General features: G+C 40.0%; 1 protein-coding gene across 1 annotated transcript in view; it reads right to left on the bottom strand.

The window, feature by feature from the left end:
* Positions 1-18513, bottom strand: part of LOC121512191 (protein kinase C-binding protein NELL1-like) — a 419636-nt gene that overhangs the window by 344248 nt on the left and 56875 nt on the right. The window contains exon 3 of the mRNA XM_041791349.1: positions 10830-10980. Within this exon, the coding sequence (XP_041647283.1) occupies positions 10830-10980 (151 nt within the window). The remainder of the gene's footprint in view (positions 1-10829; positions 10981-18513) is intronic.

Below are 18513 nucleotides of genomic sequence, written 5' to 3'. Positions count from 1 at the left end.
GGACCCCCCCCCCCCACGGATGCCATTTTTCCCAGTCTCTTTCTTACTGTTGAGTCATGACCTCTAACCTTAACTGAGTCTTGTGAGGCTTGCAGGTCTTTAGATGTTATTCTGGGTTCTTTTGTGACCTCCCAGATAAGTAAGCAATGCACCCTTGGAGTAATTTTGGTAGATTGGCCACTCCTAAGAAGGTTCACCGATGTTCCAGGTTTTCTCCATTTGTGGATAATGACTTTCAGTGTTATTTGCTAAAGTCCCAGAGCCTTAAAAATGGATCTGTAACCCTTTCCAGACTGATTGATGTCAATCACTTTGTTCTCATATGTTCTTGAATCTCTATAGATGGTGTCATGATGCATTGCTTTTTGAGATCTTTCAGCCTACTTCACTTTGTCAGACAGATTCTATTTAAGGGGTTTCTGGATTTAACAGGTCTGGCAGTAAACAGTCCTGAGCGTGGCTGGTGAAATTGAACTCCGCTTAAAAATGTGATTAATCACAGTTAATTCATGATTTAACAATGAGGGCAATTACAATCCTGTGATCACTGAGGGACAAATAAGAAAGCATATGTCAGTGAGGGTTCAGTACTTTGGTTTTGTGGTAGAGAATGGAATCAAGCTGATATTGATCTTATATTCATCTATAAAATTAAAATATCTGATGTTATTGTTGTCCTGCATCTTTTGGATGTAGGAATAGGAAATTACATTCCTTTAACTTTAGCTGAAGTATGTTTTTCACATTCCTTTCCGGGCTCTTGAACTCCAAAGAGGCTGAAAAATAATTACAAAACTTCCACTGAAAAAAACACCACTTATAATCAGGTCTGCAGGGCTGGTAGTGTGAGCTGGGTTTCCACTGCTGTTATCGGCTTTGTTAACAGCCAGGAAAGTTTATCCAGCTTTGCCAAGACTGTTTGCACACACCAGCAGGAGTGATTAAAAGAGAATCTCAGAAGAACATAACTTGCAAAAGAAAGTTTTATTCAAGGTAAGAACTGCAGAACTCTGCTTACAGAAACCCAGAAACAGCCTGAAAAGTAAAGGGAATCATTGTTAGTCAGCATTATTACCGCACGGCAACCCGAAAGCTAATAAAGCCGGAAAGTACATCAAGGGAGCGATGTTGGTATCTGTCTGAGGTGAGAGGGCCTCGCTCATCGCTCATCCCTTCTCCACAGAAAAGATTAGGAGTTCAGATTCTGAGCTAGCGAATTTCCTGGTTCTTACACAAACACAAATCCAATGTGATGGCAAGCAAAAATGTGAGGAAGAAAATGATCAGATTAACTTTAAGAGGGACATAAACAGAAACAGACTGAGATAGAAAGAACATCAATCCACCAAGGCAGCCCGGCACCGCACCAAACACTCTTTGAGGAGGCTTCATCTTAAGAATTTACAGATCATCTGCCAACAGATGATCAACAAACCAATATGCCAATGTGCAATTTTGTCTAATAATGATCACAGAAGCTCTTAGAAATGTGTTACCCCAGCTATAAAGCCAGTAAAAATAATTTTATCTTAAAATCAATTCCTGGGAGTGAATTTTTCTCCAGAGAAGGGAGTTGCATTTCAAGGAAAATTGCTCTTTGAACATCACATTGCAATTATTTTAAGGAAGTGGATGGGGATAATTCCTTCATTTCAGTTTGGCAACTTGATGTCAACACATAATAGACAAATTAAAACAGACAAACTCTACCTCCTGGTTCATGCTGTGCTTTTTGGGATTGCTTTGCAGGTATATCAAAGACAGATGACTGCCTTCAGTATATTGACAGTAATTACCTAGTTGGAGCAGTGTTGCTTAATTTTAGTTCTGCATTTGATGTCATAGATCATGAATTGTTACTTCACAAATTGAAATGCTACAAATTTACGCCGAAAACTGTGAGCTGGTTTAAAAGTTATTTGTCTAATAGAAAGCAGTATATATTTTATAATGGTAGCTTTTCAAATATGAAACAGTTGCAATGTGGTGTACCACAAGGAAGATGCCTGGGGCCACTACTATTCTCTATATTCTCCAATGACCTTCCTCTTGTTTTAAATCAAGCTAGAGTGGTCATGTATGCAGATGATACAACTCTTTATCTACCAGCAGGATTAGTTAAGGATTTGTCGAGTGCTTTGGATAAGGAACTACAAGCAGTTGTTAATTGGTAAAGGAGAAATAAGCTTGTTCTTAATTTGTCCGAAACAAATATTACTGTGTTTGGATCAAATTTTACATTAAAATACAAGCCACAGTTAAACCTATCCATTAAAGATTTGTCTGTTTAATAAGTTGAAGAAGTCAAACTTATTGGTGTGATATTAGACAACAGACTGAAGTGGTCAAAGCAAATTAAGAAAACTGTCAGAGTTATAGGAAGAAGACTGGCAGTTAAAAAGATGTGCTACATTTCTACCTCATTGCACCTCCAGAGTTATACAAACATTAGTACTCACACATGTGGACAACTGTCCAGCTGTGTGGTCAAGCACATCAAACACAGAAACAGAAAAATTACAACTGGTCCAGAATAGAGCTGCAAGGCACTGAACTGTGACAGAAGAGCTAAAATCCAAAAAATGCACATAACATTAGGCTAGATATTGGGGAAAGATAGGATTCCTGTTTCTCTGCTTTCCTTTATTAGAAATGTTTTATTGAATAAATGCCAAATGTTTGATTTAATAGGTTGCTGTTTAGCTGTTATGTCAGGATTTTGACACAAGGCATTTTTCCAATGGGTATTTCACACTTCTGCTCACAAATACCAACTCAGGACAGCCTACTGTCAAGTTTAGAGGTATAACAGGAAAAAATGGGACAAACTTCCATCAGACATCACAAGGTTAATTAGTAAACATGTTTAAAAAGAGGTTAAGCCATTATCAAATTTCCCAGACTGCCCCCAAATAGGCTTAATTGGATTCCAAATGTTTGATTACAATTTTAGAATCTTTTGTGTGACCCTGTATCATTGTGAAGTTACTGTATTCATTGTTGTAAGAGGAAACAGAAAACTTAGACTACATTTTGACCTTAAACTCACCAAGTCAAGCAGAGAAATTATACTTGTGAATGGCGCTGTTTGCCTAGCTTCTCAAAGCAATTTCTTATTAAAGGGGAAAACACACTGAAATCATTAATGTGTATTTTTTAATTCCAGGGTAGATGCAGATCAGCTGAAACTCTGGGCTTTAGCTACTCTTTAAAAAATCAGGTGATGCATTTATTGATCAAGGTTTGAGCAGCCTGTTTAGCTAGTAAACCAGCATGAATTTTCAGGAAGAAGATAAAATCTTGTTGCTGTCGAGGAAAGTGATAATGCTGCTGGATATTCTTGTGCTCAGCTTTACCAGCCTGTTCTTTAGAATAAACACTACATCCAACTCTCTAGCGGCTTCGCACCGTGTCTCAGTCTCTTACTTCAAAGTGCCTAACAAGCTGCCCTCCTTCATCTGTGTGTTATCAGTCCCCACCAAGTGTAGACTTCAGCTCAGCATGTTTCCCAAAAAGAGAAGCACCTGCAAGTGCGTCTGAACTGAGGCACGAAGTGAGAGGCAGCCCTGTGAAGTGGCAGAGGGCAGGCAGATGAACAGAGCAGCTGGAGAAGCTCGCTGGGCATCTTTGGTGTTTAAGTGTTCAGTTGGGAAGAACAGCAGAGACAGACTGGGCTTTGAGTCAGTTCATCACAGAACTACTGCCATTTGCTGACAATGAAAGCCTTACTGGGACCCAGAAAAGTGCTGGTTAGGCAGAAAAAGTCTCCTTTTGTTCTATTCAGCCAAGTGGAGCTGTAATAAACCTTTTCTCCCACTTCCCAGCGCCGGGCATGAGAATAAGGAAATTTTTTCCTGCTTTTTGCTGCTGCGACTGAGAAAATGCTTGTATTCAAAAGATGCTTTCACTTTGAGGATAAAAAGAGTGGAGGATGAAAGGAGGGAGAAGAGATGGATATTATTTTTTGGAGAGTTGTGTAGGTTGGAAGGAAGACTGGATGGTTTGATTGTGATAAGAGAAAAGATGAGGGAGCAAAGACGGTAAAGAGAAGGAATGTATGATTGGATTTGGCCCTGTGGCACAGCTAGCTGTCTGTTAGCAGTCTGAATGGGAGGTCGGGGTTATAAAAGGAAAGAATGGGCATCGACAGAGGGCTGTAATAGGGCCTTCAGAGAGGATTCAGGGGTTCTGAACAAATCCTCAGTCACAATGGAGCACAGGTCTGCAGCGAGCCAGGCAAGGCGGTGTCCAAATTTAATTACACTTGCAGTGTGGCAGCTTGACTCACACAAGAACTCATCTGAAAATAACTTCAGGCCTGCTGGGCGGCTTGACTCGGCTAGATTTACATCCCAATATCTCCTTTATACAACCCAACAACATGCAATAATGAAAGGAAATGAAAAGCCTTCCAAATCAAATAACTGACTGGAGATATACAGCTCTTTTTGTAAACAAATGACAAAATATAGACTGTGTCATTTCAAAGAAGGCCAGCTTGTTCTCATCATGGTGCAGGGCTGTTTAGGCAGTTTAAGACCACATGAGAATGATCCACAGGAAACTAAATCATTTCTTATTCTCATAAAAAGACTGATGTTAGGATGACCATGCTCTGATAACAACCATAGTGCACACATATCTGCAAACACCTCTTCTTCTACTATTCAACTACTCTGTGAACATTGTTGTTTCTCATTGTTTGTGTGGTGAAAACTGCAACTCTTCAGCTGTTAGAGTCCAAAACAATATCCCAAAAGAGCCAGTAGAGTGTATGGTACAGTACATTACCGAACAGTACTGTGTGGTGTGGTGTGGTGTGGTGTGGTACAGTACGGTACAGAACGGTACAGAATGGTACGGTATGGTTTGTTCTGGTACAGTAAGGAATGGTACGGTATGATACGGTATAGTATGGTATAGTATTGCATGGCATGGTACGGTATAGTAGGGTATGGTCTGGGTACAGTAAAGTACAGTATGGCACGGTCTGGTACGGTACTGCACGGTACGTCATGTTATGTCATGGTATTGCATTATACAGTACAGTATGATAGCATATCATTTAATGTAGTTTGGTATGTATGGTATGGTATGATATTGCATAGTATGGTATGGTATGGCATGGCATGGTATGGTATGGTATGGTATGGTATTGCATGGCATGGTCTGGTATGGTATAGTATGGTATGGTATGGTATGGTATGGTATGGTATTGCATGGCATGGTCTGGTATGGTATAGTATGGTATGGTATGGTATGGTATGGTATTGCATGGTATGGTATGGTATGGCATGGTATGGTATGGTATGGTATGGTATGGTATTGCATGGCATGGTCTGGTATGGTATAGTATGGTAAGGTATGGTATGGTATGGTATAGTATGGTATAGTATGGTATTGCATGGTATGGTATGGTATGGCATGGTATGGTATGGTATGGTATGGTATTGCATGGCATGGTCTGGTATGGTATAGTATGGTATGGTATGGTATGGTATGGTATAGTATGGTATAGTATGGTATGGTATGGTATGGTATGGTATGGTATTGCATGGCATGGTCTGGTATGGTATAGTATGGTATGGTATGGTATGGTATGGTATTGCATGGCATGGTCTGGTATGGTATAGTATGGTATGGTATGGTATGGTATGGTATAGTATGGTATGGTATGGTATGGTATGGCATGGTATGGTATGGTATAGTATGGTATGGTATGGTATGGTATGGTATAGTATGGTATGGTATGGTATGGTATGGTATGGTATTGCATGGCATGGTCTGGTATGGTGTAGTATGGTATAGTATGGTATGGTATGGTATGGTATGGAATGGTTCAGTACGGTACAGTAAAAATTCCCACGGCAAATCTAAACTTGTGTCGGGGCACACCAGTGTGCCTTGCCACACCATTTGAGAACCGCTGCCATGAGTAGTCAATAAGTGTCCGCTCTCTTCCTCTCCTGTCTGCTGTCTGACACACACACTTGCTGCAAGAAGCTCTCAGCAAGTTTCTCCCATAAATCAAGTCATTGTTGTGCAACCTCCCTGTCAAACTTCAGCTTCTGCCATTGTTTAGTTTGTGAATTTATGATAAATTTAAAGAAGAACTAAGCTACTTTGAATTGAGTGACTGAGAGGGAAACAATACCTTGTCTCCTCTGGTTGCAGCAGTTTGAACTGGCAGGCTTACAGAGTGTTGCAGAGCGCTGTGTCACAAATAGTTGTGAGCTTCGACTTGCTCTGTCAACAATCTCTGGTCTTCACTGCGTTTCCAGTGAATCAGTCACTTTGGAAGCTAATGACATATTTCATATTTTCCTTTTTTGGTTGAAGGACTTACTATTCCTTTGTAATTTATTTTGGATGATCCTAATGTCATTCTTAGAAATCAGCGAATATAATTACCAGGGGATATTGAGAGTATTGTTAATTAAACACATTTTTTTTTGTTTCAGTCAGATGATTCTCTGGGCAACAATTGCAGCATGGTGTTGTCATTTTGCCTGAAGCAGTAGGACAGTACAATCACCTGGCTACATTTGGCCATGCTGTTGTTTGGGCAGCCTGCTGTGTGGCCATTACGCCTGCAGGTAACATGAGAGAGAGAGAGAAAGAGACAGAGACAGACTAAAGGCAACACTCAGGGTCACCTTGAATACTCAGCAGAGGCCAACACATTTCTCTGCAGGCGTGGATCATACAGCAGGTGCTGGATGAAAATAGGTGCATTGACATGTGCTACACACGCTCAGTGAAATACCATTGACTGGATATGAAAGGAGGACAAAGCCTCTTGGTTTTAAAGCCGATGCCAGCGCATTTCTTTCCAGATTTTTTTTTCTCCTGGCCTAGAGGGAGATTAAATGGAACCAAGTGAAAAAAATCGTCCTATTTTTTACTCTGGAAATATTTAACTAAAGAACTGATGGCATCATTTACTAAGGATTTCCTAGGAGTCTATTGCCCCATTTGACTAAACCAGTGTTACTCAATTCTGCTCAACCAAAGATCCAAATTGTTGAAAAATATCTTTGCAAGAGCCACAATACAAGAGGTGAAAAATGGCAAAAATGGGTTAAAGTGGCAATTAAAATAAGTTTAAGTGGTACAATGCTCAAAAGCGGCAAAGAAGTGGTTAAAAATGGGTGGAAAAAGGGGAAAAAAGGGGCGGAAAGTGGCAAAATGGATAACAAAATGAGTTACAGGTGGCAAAATAGTCAAAAAAACAGTAAAAATGTGGCAAAAAAATGGGTGAAAGTTGTGAGGATGATCAGCCTGGTAACTCACTGAGTGTGAGTCAATCAGTGCAGTCCCAGGTGTGGGTCAATCACTGCACCACAAGGTATGTGAAGCTGTTTGCCACTGATTGGGGCCAGGTGTGGCAAACTTATATACTCCTGGGCTGCAGCACTCTGTGCTGACTCATTATCTCACCATCAGAGATACTGAGTGCATCTCTCTGTGCTTTCTCTTGTGTGTTTGTGGTGATAAAAATATGCTGAAGCAATCTGATATTTTTCTGAGTGGTTAGAATTACCTGTGACTCAAAGATAGTTGTCAATCAGCTCTGAGTATCCTTACTCAATTTTTTGTTCTTATTCTGACATGAGCCTTGTGGTCTTTGAGCTCTATTTAAAGAGAGTTTCTCAATCTCCCCAGAATTTTAAGTTAGTTGTCAGCTGCATGGCAGTGGTGGTGTAGTTCTAGAGGTATTTGTGATTGGGAGCTTTTGGTTCATGTTTTATTTCATTCCCCTCTCCCAGTTGATCGCTTGCAATTTTTGTGGTTATCCTTTCAGGATAACTTTAAGAAACCCTTCATCTGCTATTGTGTCCCAAACCCCCCTGTCCTGACAGAAAGAGACAAAAAGGCAGCTTAAATGGGCAAGAAGAGGCAAAAAAGGGGGAAAAAGTGTAAATAGCAAAAAGCAGGATAAAAGAGGTAAAAACTGGTGAAAAAAAGGGTAAAAAGAGGTGACAAACTTGGGCTAAAATAGCAGTAAAAATTGATTAAAAGTTACAAAAAAGGAAAAAGAGGAAAAAGGTAAATGAGGGCAATGAAAATATACAGACAAAAAAATTAAGGATGACAATAAAAGCAAACTGTACAAAAGTGTGGAATCAAACTGAATAATGTAACTTGCAATTGACAATTTCTGAGGTCAAAGTTGAATTTTTTTTAGGTTTCCTGGGGGGGGGGGGGGGTATTTCAAATGAATACATAAAAGCGCGACAAATCATCACAAAAGAGTCACATGTGGCTCTAGAGCCACACGTTGAGTTTTACTGAACTAAATGCCCATTTGAATTGCGTTTAACCGACTATTCTAAGGAAAAGATAATACTTAGAAAACAGTTAAATTCCTCATTGTTCCGGCAGGTATGATGTGAGTCTGATATGTGATATAAGTCCTGCAAGTCGTCCGAGGTCATTTTTGAGTTTTTTACACATTATGAAAGCATAGATTCCAAGCTTTCAAACGATCTATCATACACCTTAATCTGAGCATATTTTACAAAGATATGCTCATTTGAATGTTAACTTCTAGTTCCTGTTTGTTCTGAGAACATCAGGCTCAAAGTTTCAGGACTTCTCCTACCTTCAGGCAGGCCGGGAGATTCATCAAACTTGCCCTGTCGAGTGATCCTGAAGTCGTCCCAAATCTGTTGATAATTCTTGTTGCTTCTTCATGTCTTTTCTACTTTTCTTCGCTGCAGGGCACATCTTGAGGCTTGTTGTTAAAGGTGATTACTAGAAACAGCTGTGCACGTGCCGAGGGGGTGGCATTTGAGCCATGCGGTGTTTGTTATTGTCCATCTCAATGGGCGAAACTGGGAACAATGGCAGACTGAGTGGCCATTTATCACCCCGCAGTTTTGCTTTCCCCTCCCCTCAATATCCTTGCAGCAACTGCGAGAATAGGGCATTTTAAAACACGAAATTAACGCTTTTAAATATCACATTTGTGTTACTTTTTTCATTGAATGAGTTGTTTAAATGTTGGACTTGCATAAAATGAGAAAAAACGGAAAATGATCATTTTGAAGAAAATGACTTTGTATCCATTTTTCTCAACCAGCGGAATGCCAACTTGCAGGAACTTTATCTGGCTTCGGTCACATATACTCTGTACAGCACGGCTAACATTAGCAACTAGCTCCTCTTTATAGATTAATATTGTGCTTTGATACACGGCCTCTTTTCAATTCGGTTGGGTAGTTATACATGAGTTCAACCCTCGGCAGCTGGCATACCACTTTATTTCCATTTTCTGTAAAAAGCTGTCATACCGAGCTGTTCCTATAGTATGCTAACCGCTAACCTACTCATATTTACATCAGGTGAGAAGCTCAGACAGGAGGGCAGCGGCCATCAACTGAAGCTTCAGTGGCCTATAGTGGCGGGAGGTTCATTACAGTTTACAAGACCATTATGGGCCGTGTTTTGAAGCCTGTGTTTATAAAATAAACGATATGTAATTAGTTTAACTGACCCGTAAATCTCGTGCTGGTTAATTTCATACCTCAATTTAACTGTTTAATCGTTTAACTGCATGCATTATGCTTTGGGGCCAAATGCCAAAATTTTACATCGGGGCTTCAAGAAGGTTTTTAAGTAGATATACTACAGAGAAAAGATTGTGATCATTACTTTTATTGGTATTGAAACCAAGAGTCCTCAATGTCCTCAATGGCATGGCTGTGTGTAAAACAGGAGCTAATAGAATACCTGGTGTTGTGCATAGCAAAAAGGGTAATATTCAAATTTGACTCCCAGTCTTATTTAATATTTTGACCAATTTGGCAGATTTTATTTCATGTCTTTAGTTCTACCAGAACAACTTCAACATACAAGTGCAGCATGTCTTTTCTGAGTGGTGAAAGCTGAAGAGCATCCATCAATGCTGGACTATTTCTCACTCAATAGGCCAGCTGATTGCCTTGTTTACATCACTTGAGAGGTCTAGCTCTCTCTACTTACCACTTTCCATCAGTGGAGAGGCCCTCTACTTCATACTCCCATTGTGTGTGATTTTACTTTTGTCTGCACTCCCAGCAGACACATATATGCACTCTGTCGCATGCTCACTTTGACTGTGTTTTACAGAGCCCAAGGCTTTTTAACTGTAGAGGGGAGGAGGAAAATCAATGCTGCTTGCCCTTTAAAAACAATTCACGGTGGTATAGATTCTCAGGGGGCCGGGGGCGAGCTCTCTGCTGCCACTCACTGATGTCCTTCAGCCATCACATTCTGTTGCAAAGTTCACTCCATTGCAACAATTCAATTCCACTCCTCAAAGCAGCCAGAGGAGTTTAGCAGTGGTCGAATTATTACTGGGGAAAAAAAAAGATGAGCACCTGCTTTTATCCTCTGGTAGTTCACCCCAGCTTGGTTTCAAGTTCAAGTTATTGGTGAAGCAGCTGCTGTCAGAGAGACTGTTTGTCTATGTACGCAACCTTCTATGGTAAAATATAACATTTACAGCATGCCTGGTATTTTTTTAGTACATCACACTCATCTTCCAGACACAATACATGAGAGGTTATCTTTTTGCCTGGAGCATACAGGAGGAAACGCTGCATTATTCCACTTGTCGCCTTGCCCTCCCATCATCTGCTGACTTCTACTGGCAGCGGAGCAATCACACCCTGATCTTTACTTTACTACACCTCATCAACATCCATCTGCAAACAGCTACGAGAGAGAGGAGAATTCATCTCCAGGTTTAATTTAAAACGAGAGCGTTCAGTAACCCGTGGAAGTGAAGTTGTGCCGAAAAACGGAGCTGCAGGCCAAAATGAAGAGGATTACAGATGGATTACCTGTGTTCTGACTCGTGGATGGAGAATATGACTCCCGACGTTGAAGATTTCTGCTGGATGGAGGCCAAGAAGGTAAACTCGCTTTTACTCCTGAACAGCTGCACCACTTTCTCTGTGATGTGTGGCGGGGCGTGAACTGCTCTCCCAACATCTGAAGGAAGAAAGTGAAATGGGAAGAAATCATGAGCTTGTGTAAACTGTTTCTTTTTTTTTTCAGTGATGTGATGTCTGCTTCCATCATGAGCCAAACATGCGAGTGTAACATATTAAAGAAGCTAAACACACACGGTGAAGCATAAAGCAACAGCTTAACATTTGAAAATTTATCTCATTAACAGCTCTGGTGTTTCCATCTGGCAGTGTGTTGATGCCAGAGACTGTTACACCAAACCAGTGCATGAAATCAGTGCTTAAATATGAAACTTTGCATGTTTGTGTATGTAGAAAATTAAAGATTTCCCCTTTAGGTAATGCTCAGATGATGTAAAAGCAACTCTTACACTCAGGGCATTTGTGACCAAAACTGGCAGCATACTGATTAGAATTAAAGATAATGTACATAAAAAATCCACTTTTTGGAACAATTTTCCATAAAGATCAGACCTAATCATTAATATCAATTGTAAATGAATTTAATGGATTTAAATCCCAGTTTAAGAGCAAAGCCAAATTTTTATAATGTGACAAAACAAAAAAATAAAACATAAAGGGATTATCACAGCCTTAGATGTGTAAATAATGACCAGCAACTTTGATTTTTATGCAGAATTATTTTTCTAAATGTTAGGATTTTAAAATGTGTTACTTTTGTGCCCCTGTAGAAAACCAGGAAAAAACACACAACTCCCCCTCGTGCCAAATATCAGAAAATGGCTTACATTTGGTGATGAACAGGGGAAAACTGCACATCTAAGGCAATGACTCCAGAGTGTTTATTTATCTATTTGTTTATTTATTTAGGACATTTAGAAAAGCACAGTCAGACAAAGAAAGGTGAATAAAAGTAATTCACATGTGCAGGTGAGGTAGAAACCCACTATGGGCTCATTTCAACAACCTCACCTAATGAGATCAACATGTAACAATTAACCACAGTATCAGCTACCAAGTTCTCATTGAAATAGAATACACAATAGAAAAATAAAATAATAAATAACTAAAGGAAAAAACACTGATGACTGAATCTAAATATAATAGTAAAATATTGATGTTAACAATAGAAATCATAACAGTAATAGTGATAATGTTAGCAAAACCCACACTGTATTGACTATTCACTGTGAAATCTTGCTGACATCAAAGCATTTTTGAGTCTCCTTTTATATTGAGACAGGGACAAAATATCTGCCAGTAAGTACAAGTTTGTGTTCCACAGCTGGACTCCACAGTACCTGATTGAGTACTGTCCTCCGGATGTATGATACATTGGTAGGAACAGGTTATTGTTCTGTCTTGTCGAATAATAGTTAAGTTGACAGTGGCAAATATAGAAAGTTTTAAAAGTATCTTTACTCATGGCTTCAACATCCTCTCCTCCCACCTCTGGAGTCAGATATTTTTTACACAGTTTTCAACTTGGTTAAAAAGAAAAAATCAGTTTATGGCAGGTTCACAGAAAGACAATGTATGCTATTTTGGGAGGAAATGCATCAAAACCACATGTACTATTAGCTCTTTGTTTTATACATTATCTGGCTGTATCAGACTCTCATTAGTTTGTGCAGTGCCTATAAAATGTACTCACCCCCTTAGATGTTTGACCCTTTAATTGACTTTATAAATCAATCATGGTCGATATAATTTAACTTTTTGACAAAAACAAACAAACAAACAAAAACTCTTTAATGTCAAAGTGAAAACCAATTTCTTCATGGTAATGTCATTTAAATAAAGATACGTAATGTAAAATAGGTGAATATTCACCTCCTTCAAAGTGGCTGACGTAATTCAACAGAGGCCCAGCCTATAAGGGGATGAGTGCAGTGAATGTGTCTCAAGTGATTGTAGCATGAAGACACTCGTGGACCCCCCCGGAAAATCCAGTCACTTGTTAATCAGTATTCATGGTTACCATTACACCATGAAGACAAAAGAACTCTCCAAGCAACTCAGAGAAAAGGTTATTGAAAAGTATAAGTCAGGGGATGGATGCAAAAAAAAATCAAAGGCATTGAACATCTTCCAGCCTTCAATTAAATCATCATCAAGAAATGGAAGAAATATGGCACATGTGTAAATCTGCCTAGATCAGCTCGTCCACACAAACTAAGATGGCGTAAAAGTAGGAGACTAGTGCTAGTGGCCAGCTAGACATCTATGACTACTCTGAAGGAATAACAAGCTTCAGCAGCTGAGATGGGAGACTCTGCATACAACAACTGTTGCCATAGTTCTTCTTTGTTCTGATGAGACCAAAATTGTGCTTTCTGGCCATCAGACATGTTTGGCAGACATCAAATACTGCACATACACCATGCTCACTGTGAAGCACAGTGGTGGCAGCATCATGCTGTGGGGATGATTCTCTGCAGTCAGCCCCGGAGGGTTAGTAAAGATAGAGGGTGAAATGAATACAGCAAAATATAGGAAAATCATGGAGAACAATCTTATTCAGTCTGCAAGAGAACTACAGCTTGGGAGAAGATTTTTTTTCCAGCAAGACAATGACCCAAAGCATACAGAAAAAAGCTGCACAGAAATTGTTAAAAGACAACAAGGCGAACATTCTGGAGTGGCCGAGTCAAAGCCCAGATCTCAATCCAATAGAGAATTTGTGGCTGGACTTGAAAAGGGCTGTTCACACCAGACCCCTGTGCAACCTGACAGAGCCTTCCTCCTCTTGACAATCATTGTCTACAATGACAGAGCGTTAGAAAGCATACCTGACCACTCAAAATAAGCCACAAAGTTAGATAAGTTGCTTTCATGTTGTCTGTGTATTTCTCTGTTGTGCTGGTGCAGTGTGAGTAACTTGTTCAGTGTTAAGGGTGTGGCCAAGTAATCCATACTACGAGCCAAATCGCTCTGCCTTTCTTGAAGAAAATATGTTTTTCAGTAACCTCCTGCCTCCTGAACACAAATTTTCTTGCAAATCAGCAGTTTTAAAGGCTACAGCAACAAGATGTTTTACAGGTCAGGGTCACCTGGCTGTGTCCAAAATTCACCTGGATCAACGACCCTGCCTCAGTGCAGGGAGTTGATCTACTCATTAACAGACTAAATTTTCAATAGCATATTTGATAACTGACTCTGTTACTATTTTCTGTTGAATCACGATTCTAGGTTTGACCTTGTTTGTTGATCAGAAAACAAATGTGATCTGGTTATTTCAATACTGTATTTTGACTGTGCTGAAGGAGACTGGAGAATTTTGAGGGCTATCATTGATTAGACCATCTGTAGAGGTGCAAGTCAATCTGACCTACTCTGGTATTGTAGAATAAAAAATGGCAGACCCAGACTTTCTGAAGCATGTTCATAGTGTCTCATATATGCTACAGCACCAAAGGGTTTGACTATGTTGCTTGTTAATGGAGTTCAGCAAGTTCTTTGTAAAATGCATCAACTTTTAAGAAAAATGAAGGCATCTGGTAACGTAAATGATGGTGATGATTGCATCTCTTGGGGAGGGTACACACGAGAAGCTGAAGCCATGCTGTCCCAAGCATCTGCAAAGCAACTGGCAGCAGACCAGTTCAGAAGCATTGGTATGTGGCATCGGCTGCCTGGTGGTCGTTCCATGTCCCCGATATACTGTGGCTGTTGTCCTCGAAGTGGGCAGCCTCGGTTCAAATTCAGCCTTTGGCTCCTTCCTAAACAGGAGGATCCTGTGGTGCCCAGCTGTACATGACTGAGTGTCTGTGGAGTGGAGCCTGTGGCTGTTTCAATGCTAGGCTTTTAAAACTCCCTAGGGTGACAGTGGCCCGCCTGCCTTCACACTCAACCTCCCCCGGTGTCACAGCCCAGTCGATAAAGTGCCACTTCCTCCGCCCCACTGCTTCTCCAGACGTGAGTCTGTCATTAGATCACCCCCTCCAATTCTACTGAGAGTTGTGCCTCTTATTTTCATGACGTGACGATGCTGTCAGATTTAAGGTTGTTTGCTTTTTTAACCTTCACAAGACTGACCACAAAAAGGAAAAAAACAAGATTACTTTATTTCTAACGTCGAGTCAACACCATTAGTTATAACTCCTACTGTAAGTGTTTAATGCAGCAAGGTTCATAACAGCCATGATCGATATCAACAAATTGGAGTAATGAGTCGAGTTTGATAGTGAGGGCAATAGCATCAAAGAGGAGTCTTATTTTAATGTCTATGAGCTCAGCTGTAAATGGAAAAGAAGATGAACTTTAGTATATCCAACAAAATTAACTGCAAAAGTCATGACCTTAAAAAATGCCAGAGGCTGGAAGGTCCAAAGTTTATCAAGCTCAGATACTTTGACTAAAAAACAGAAATCTACTCATACTTAGAGTTTCTGATTATTAATGGTGAGTGTTAAAACCAGTGTCAATACAATCACTGGAGAGATTCCTGCCACTAAATGGATTTTTTTGTTTTGTCCTTGATGGTTTAAACATAAAAAAACTATCAAATATGGTGGAGGGCAAGAAGCTAAAAGTACAGAATAAAGGACTCTGCCAGGAATTAATGGTCACATATCATGCAAAATACACGTTTTCAGGCTTTTCTAGCAAAAATATGTGCCCCTGGCCTGTCCAAAATCCCCCCAAAAATCAGAAAAATCACCCCCCCTTCTCCATCTTTCAGAAAATGTCTGCTGAAACAAGCCGTTCTCAGATTTTCCCCTCATGATGTCATGTGGGAGGTTAGCCCCTTTCTCAGGTTCACTCAGCCCTTTCCGCTTGGAGGAAAGTTCCATCCTTCTCTCCTGATCGAGGAGGATCAGGAGAGCCACATCCATTAAGCCACATCCTTTTCCTGAGAGGGGTGGGGTCAGGGGTGGAGTCAGACAGCTCAGTCACATTTAAAGTCACAAAAACAGCTTGTTCTGAGCAGGGCAGAAACAGAAGGTTTTTAGACAAGCAAAAAATCTAATACTAGAGTGTTTTTTTCAGCAACAAACTTCACAGGCATGTTTTGGGGACCTCTGAGACCAATGTAAACTTATCTTTAAGGGGTAAAATATGTAACCTTTAAGGGCAAAATGAAAAGGCATCACATGAAACCCCACCATCCAGACCAACCCTGCACAATTGCAGAAATGAAATGGTGCTGCATGGCGGCTCAGGGGTTAGCACTACTGCCTCACAGCAAGAAGGTTCCTGGTTCCTGATCAGGGCCTTTCTGTGTAGTTATCAGTTTGCATGTTCTCTCCAGGTATTCCAGCTTCCTCCCACCACCAAAGACATGCTCATTACGTTAACTGGTGAGTCTGAATTGGACATATGTGTGAGTATGAGTGTGCCTGGTTGTCTGCCTCTATGCCCTGCCTCTCACCCAATGACAGCTGGATCCATCCCGCCAACGTGTAGAAAATGGATGGACAATTCTGACAGCCTCAGTGAAGGTAAATATTGCAGCAATTTTAGAATCTGGAATATGTGTAGGAGTTTGTGTGCTGATGGACTGACTAAAAATGTATAGGACTTCTTTTTTCTTTGCCTTTATCAAGCAGTGTTGATTTAGTCGACCAAAAGTATGAATTAAAAATTCAAATAGACTTCCTTTTTTCTATGAGGAAGACTAGTCTAAGACTAGCTAAGGTAAATGTTTGGTAAAAAAGTAAGCTTAGTTTTCATCATGGAGGCTAAAATCAGACTAAAATGTTAGTGCTTGACTGTTGGATGTTCATTATACATGATATTCCTCCACTGTGCAAATCTAAGGAGAGCTTGGGTCAAGAGTATGTCAGTGTTTATGTCAGTATTTTCTTCTGTATATTTAATGAAGTATAGGTAAAGCGTTTGCTGAGATGTTTCTATATCTTGACTGGAGTCCTACTTTCTCTACAGAAGGCCTCACAGCTGATAATGCACACCAGAGCAAAAACCAAGCCATGAGGTCAAAGGAACTACCCGCAGAGCTCAAGACAGAATTGTTGCAAGACACAGATCCGGGGAAGGATACAAATAAGTCGGCTGCACTGAAAGTTCCCAAAAGTGGTCTTGTAGTCTGGCACAAGCAGGGCTCTTCCACGAGCAAGTAGCTTGAGCTGAGTGATTGTGGGAGAGGGGCCTCAGTTAGAGAAGTGACCAAAAAATTGATGGCCACTCTGGCTAGGACGAAGCTCCAGAAGGAAAAACATCATTGTACCCCTTCATCGATCAGGGCTTTATGGCAGAGTGTTGGGATAGAAGCCTCAGTGCAAAACACATGAAAGCCCACTTGGAGTTTGCAATAAACTCCATGTGAAAACCAAGCAGGCTCTCTGATAGGTTCATAATTCAATATGAAAGAACAATACAACTATGTAACTAGATTTTCAAGGGGGCCTACCAACCTTGAATTTTTGGTGCATGTTAAGGCCCCTTTTAATCAGTATTACTTACAGTTTAAATACAGTCCTCACTACAAGGTCAATGCTCACGCACAAAACAAAAAAAAAAAAAACGTACAAGGACTCTCTCAGATGCTGTAACAACATCAACACTGTTGGCTGAAAGGCACTAAATGACATGGTCACTAATTAAACCGATACACCGTTACAAGGTAAGTCTTGAAGAAATGATATGTAGTCAGCAATTATATTCAGACTTCACTGCTTCCTCCTCCCTCCTGTCAGTACATTTAACATTCAGCAACAACAAGTTTAACATGCGGTCTCCTCCAAGTTTGATGTTTCTACCAACAGCTACTTTTAGCATAAGGACTACGTCCTTAGATCTTATCCATAACGGGCTCTCTTTAGAGCAACAGCATACAGTGTTACATTTTGTTTACTTTTTACCTAAAAATCATTTTATTTATAAAATAATTCAAAGCGTACCAGCTTTCTGCTACTGTTTAGGATATGAGTGTGAACTTTAAAGAAGCCCCTGTTTTCTCTGTGCCTGGAAAAAAAAAATCAGAAATAGTCAGGACCGGTTCCCTTGAGACTCATAGCACTCAGGGGATGGAAGTGTCTGATGATGTCTGAAGATTTTTTTTCTTTGAATTTCTAAGAATGATCAGATTTAATCACAAAATAAAAGAGTATTATTCTTTTCTTTGTATTTCTTTCATCTGTGCCAAGTGAGCTCTTCTGAATAAGGTCATTGAAATAATGAGCTGTCTACCATATAATAATTAAACGATAAAGGCTGAACTTTCTGTGCATTTCAAGGAAAATTAGTCTTTGAAAGTTACTGGCAATTATTCAAGAGACAATTCAAGCTAAAGGGATGTGCGTCTGAGTTTGTTTGCTTGGCACAAGGTATGAAGTGGTTAGCAGTTTTAATGATCGTCATGGTAAAATTTTCTTAGGGCCTAAGCACCGACCTTAGAGTGAGGACGTTTTTGAAACTGAAGAACTTCATCTTTTTTAATAAATTGCTGATTTGGAGGCCTCAACATATCCCTAAACTGGGCAAAAACTGTGGTTAAAACTGTATGCATTTCAGTGGTCCTCTGCAAGTCGCTTGCACTGGGTGAGAGCTATATGCATAAAAATTGTACCTTTATTTTTTTATTTATTTATTTTTTTCTTATTCTAGACAAGCTGAAGATCAATAGTTATAC

Source organism: Cheilinus undulatus, linkage group 1 (assembly GCF_018320785.1).
Source record: "Cheilinus undulatus linkage group 1, ASM1832078v1, whole genome shotgun sequence".
In the NCBI taxonomy this organism is placed as follows: domain Eukaryota; kingdom Metazoa; phylum Chordata; class Actinopteri; order Labriformes; family Labridae; genus Cheilinus; species Cheilinus undulatus.
Note: the sequence above shows the minus strand (reverse complement) of the source record. Positions and strands in the feature narration are given on the sequence as shown.